A 5,252-nucleotide genomic window follows, 5' to 3' on the forward strand; every position below is an offset into this window, starting at 1 on the left:
CCTCAGCCGCGCCCAGGTGCGAGGCACCATATTGCGAGGTGCCATCATGTCCCATGTGGCCGCGCCCAGGTGCGAGGCCTCATCTCACAAGGCCCCATCATGTCCCGCGAGGCCATGCCCCTACCCCACCTAGGTGCCTAGGCCCCCATCTCGTCTCACCAGTCACGACTCACGAGGCTACGCCTCGGCTGCACCTAGGTGCCTAGGTCCCCCGCACCTTCTCGCGAGACAGGCCTCTATGGTATAAACATATGCCCCGCTGATGAGGCCCTTCTCTATTTTCTAAGGAAGGTGTCACTAGCGGGGCACGACTCCCAGATGCTTATCACATTCAAGGCTTCAAGTCCTCTTGGATAGAAAGGGGTTTGGAGCAAGGGTGTATCTTGGATATATGAGAGCAACCTTTAGATACAAGACATGCGTACAGGAACGGTCTGTATGACCATGAGGAGCGCAGAGGCATGACTATGATGTCCGTACTAAACAAGTAGTGATGGTACAAGTTAGTACCAGTGGTGCAGGCTCCACCTGCACGTCTCTGACCATGTGTCAGGGTCGACACCACAACCACCTGTGCCACTTACGTCTGGTGCCACTTCTCTGACACTCGTACTAAATAAGTATTGGAGGCATTCCCACAAACCGTGACTACGTACTAGAGCCGACACCACAACCTTCTGCACCACTACTACCTGTGCCACCACAGTGACAACGTACTTGTGAGAAATCTGGTCCCTTGGGACCACAATGTATTAGGGGCCATTAGAGCCCACCATAAAGGGAACCACACTTCATCACTGAGGGGGGTTGAAAAATTCATGTAAAACTAGATTGATCTAAGGGCAATATACGAGTTTGCTTTCTATTTTCTACTTGCTATTTTCCTTCAAGTTTCTATACGTTCATTTGTGTTCATTAGATATTGATTTAAGTTTCTGAGTTTTTCATTCATATTTCGTTGATGAGTTCTTACCGTCAGCAGATGACATTCTATCTATTCACGAACTGAAGAGGAGCACAAAGAACACCTAAGATTGACACTGCAAAGGTTTAGGGAGCATAAACTATATGTGAAATTCAAGAAGTATGAATTTTTGCTAACTCAAGTGGCATTCTTAGGACACATTGTTAGTAAAGATGGTATTAAGGTGGACCCAGTAAAGATCAAGTTGTAAAAAAATTTCCATATTTGAAGAAAGATTCGGAGGTTAGAAGTTTCTTGGGTTGGCAAGGTATTACCGAAAGTTCGTATAAGGTTTTTCAAAAATCGCCACGCCATCGACAGAACTGACCAGAAAGGGTATCAAGTTTGTATGGACTAAGGATTGTGAACGGAGTTTTCAAGAGTTGAAAGATAGACATATTACGACACCTGTATTAAGTCTACCCACAAATAATGAGAAGTTTGTGGTATATTGTGATGCATCAAAGCAGGGACTAGGGTGTGTATTGATGCAAGCGAGGAAGGTGTTAGCATATGCATCTATGCAGTTGTAAGAATATGAACAACACTACCCAACACACGACTTGCAATTGGCAGCAGTAGTGTTCGCACTGAAGATATGGCGACACTATCTTTATGGGGAGAAATGTGAAATTTATACGGATCATAAGAGCCTGAAATACTTCTTTACTCAAAAGGAGTTAAACATGAGGCAATGACGATGGTTAGAATTAGTCAAGGACTACGACTGTGAAATATTGTATCATCCGGGAAAGGCGAATGTGGTAGCTGACACCGTCGTAGAAGCCAAGGGCAAGTAGTGGCCATAAGAAATATACCTTCCAAGTTGATGGAGGAAGTAGAACGAGCATGTATAGAGTTTATCGTAGGGGGTTTAGCAAACTTGACTCTACATTCAACTTTGTTAGACAGGATTAAAGCAGGACAAGATAAAGATTTGCAAATACTAAAGTATAAACAAGGAATCCAAGATGGAAGTAGCAAAGGTTTTACTCTTAGTAACTGTGGAACAATGAGATATAAGGAACGGATATGTGTGCCAGCTAATTTAGAAATTAAGAAGGAGATTCTTGATGAGGCATATACTACTCCTTATTCTTTACACCCAGGGACTACAAATATGTACCAATATTTGAAAATGTTGTATTGGTGGCCTGGGATAAGAAGGGCGTAGTGGAGTATGTTAGAAGGTGTCTCACGTGCCAGCAAGTTAAAGCGGAGCATCAAAGACTGTCTGGCTTGTTACAGCTGTCAAACATTCCATAATGGAAGTAGGAAGAGATTACTATGGACTTTGTGGTGGGGTTACCTAAGACCACAAAGCAACATGATTCAGTCTGGGTGATCGTGGACAGGTTCACAAAATCTGCACATTTTATACTTGTCAGAACAGTATTCACAGCAGAACAGTATGCATAGCTTTATGTGCAAGAGATTGTGAGACTTCATGGTGTACCAAAGTCAATCATTTTGGATAGAGATCTGAAATTCACGTGTAAGTTCTGGGAAGGATTACAGAAAGCGATGGGTACCAAGTTGAAATTCAGTACATCATTCCACCCCCAGTCAGATGGTCAGACAGAAAGAACAATTCAGACTCTGGAAGACATGCTTAAAGCCTACGTGTTGGATTTCGGTGGATCATAGATCAAATACCTTCCACTGATAGAGTTCTCGTATAACAATAGTTATCAGTTGACTATTGGAGTAGCACCATACGAGATGCTCTACGAAAGAAAATGTAGGTCACCAATTCATTGGGATGAGACGTGCGAAAGTAAGTATTTAGGCCTAGAGGCAATACGAGAAACAAATGAAGTTATTGCCAAGATAAGAGAGTGCATGATCGCCTCGCAGGATCGACAAAAGAGCTATGCTAATCCTAAGCGTAAGCACGTTGAGTTCCAAGTGGGAAATCATGTATTCTTACGTGTTTTGCCTATGAAAGGAAATAAGAGATTTGATAAGAAAGGAAAGTTAAGTCCTCGATTTGTTGGACCATTCAAGATTTTAGAGAGAATTGGGGAAGTGGCTTATAGGTTAGCCATGCCTCCATCTTTGTCAGGAGAACACAACGTTTTTCATGTGTCCATGTTACGCAAGTATGTTTCAGAACTATCTCACATTCTTAGTTATGAGGCTTTGGATATGAAACCAAACCTATCATATGAAGAGAAGTCCATAAAGATTCTTGATAAGAAGGAAAAAGCATTACGGAATAAGACAATCAATTTAGTCAAGGTCCTTTGGGAAAACGGTTCTACTGAAGATGCAACGTGGGAGTTGGAAATCGATATGAAGGACGAAATTTCCTTTTAGGAGGGGATAGTTGTAATATCTGCTTTTACTAGTAGGGGTATTATGGTAAATTGTATGACATTATGTGTTTAATTATATGAATTATTGTATGCATGATATATGATGTAAGTTTATTTTATGTTTCTTTCATGAAATCCACACACATTAGTTTCTTCAAGTGTTATGGGCCAAGTGTAATAAAAGTGGTGTATTAGGGGCCGAAGTAGAATTATGGGTTTTATGACAGAACGCGTAATTATGAAAAGTTAAAACTATTAGTTTTGGATGGAAATTACAATAAGGGCCTTAAGTGATAATTAAGGATAGATTTGAGGTTGGGGACAGAAAGGTCATTTGTTATTTTTTACACGAATTAAGTCAGATTAAATAATCAAGTAATAAGAAAAATAGGTTTAGATGTGGTACGATTTTCAAACTCTGGTTTTGGGCGATAGACTGAAGGGAAAATAGACCAAGAAAAATCTCTCGTTCTTGATCTGAGTTTTTTGAAAGCTTGAGGTTTGAAGGAGATCAACAGTCTGGACTATTAAAGGGCTGGGAATTTCATAGGCGGCAAGGGTCTAAGTTTTTGGTGGCTAAATCTTGATCTGTAAGTGTTCAACTTCTGTCAATCTATTTTTTTTTTAAATTCTGAGACTATTGTTTTTGTTTTTGGGTTGATATATGTTTAATGTAGGTTTAGAGATGTTAATATCTGGTTTTATGGGGTTAGAAACATGTTAGGATATCTGTTTTGGAGTTTGAGTTGGAGATTTTACGATTTGGCTCGAGTTTCAGGTTTAGAAATCGCAATTGCGATATCTGAAAGTAGAGACCTAGCACGACCGCGCCCAGCCCTGGCGTGACCGTGCTACTCGTCCAGTTTGGCCTGGCGCTCTGTGAGTGCGACCGCGCCCAGGCACTGGCGCGACCGCGCCAGTTGCCAAGAAATGTGTTTTTTTAATGATTTTATGTTCCATTTTAGATATAAGTTTGAAATTTGCAGATGGGTTTTAAGACTTTCTCAAGGGTAATGTGGGGATTAATTAGTTTTAAAAAGAATATTAGTGGGTCTAATCATGGTGTAACGACCCCAAATTCAGTATTAAGGCTTAAGGGCTTGGAGTAGTGTGCCTGGAGGGCATGATGGGATTTGGTGTGTGTTTCTATTGAGTTTTATGCATGATTATCATTTAATGCACGTTATATGACTAATTGATTATTTGAGATACATGACTATGTGAATTAGTATGCATGTAGACCTGATTGTCTTATAATGAGCATGATTGTAATCTGGCCATGATAGGGCATAACTGTGATAATTGTACTACGTGAATTGTGCCATGTGAGGTGGTGTTGTTATCAGGATGCACGCATCGAGACGGTCCTAGTGAGCCATTTAGTCTAAAAGTCACAACGGGATGTTGTACCCGACTCGGGAGGAGCCTAGGGGTACTACGGGAATCTTATAAGTTGAATTGAGAATGAGTGGTTAGTTATGGGTAATTGGGTAACCTAGGTAACCATTTGTAACTGCTGTGGGTAACAAGTTTTAAGATAGAAAGTGGTAGAATTGAAATGAAAGTGTAAAGACTTAAGTGCCCTTGAAGGTTTAGCTAAGAAGGATTAGTAGGAAGGGGTAATTTGGTCTTTTGGCAAGGCAAATAAGCAAGTTTCAGCTGGGTATATGGGGTATACGGTTTGGGCATTGAATCATTTAGTGTTTTGATAAAATTAGAAGAGAAGGAAAAGAAGAGGAGAGAAAGGCTAGGGCAAGCAAAGAAGAAGAAGAGAAGGAGAAGTGGGAGTCTAGGAGAGATCAAGGGAACTTTTAGGGTGGATTCTACTCTTGAGGTAAGGATCTTATGCTTGATTAAGTTTGTTTTCTGTGTTGATTTGAGGAATTTAATGCTTGAGTTAAGATTTTCATGGGTTTTGGGTTAGTTGCTGAAATTTAAGATCAAAGGTGTGAATCTTGGGTGTGTTGATG

General features: G+C 40.7%; 1 protein-coding gene across 1 annotated transcript; it reads left to right on the forward strand.

Annotated features, from left to right (window-relative positions):
• The first annotated feature begins 1,793 nt into the window (after nt 1-1,793).
• LOC133806875 (uncharacterized) lies at nt 1,794-3,283 on the forward strand. Its single transcript, XM_062244958.1, has 3 exons — nt 1,794-2,042; nt 2,240-2,373; nt 2,653-3,283. Exons 1-3 carry the CDS (start codon nt 1,794-1,796, stop codon nt 3,281-3,283), a joined length of 1,014 nt encoding a protein of 337 aa, XP_062100942.1.
• The last annotated feature ends 1,969 nt before the right edge of the window (nt 3,284-5,252 follow it).

The sequence above is a fragment of the Humulus lupulus genome, chromosome X (assembly GCF_963169125.1).
Source record: "Humulus lupulus chromosome X, drHumLupu1.1, whole genome shotgun sequence".
NCBI lineage: Eukaryota > Viridiplantae > Streptophyta > Magnoliopsida > Rosales > Cannabaceae > Humulus > Humulus lupulus.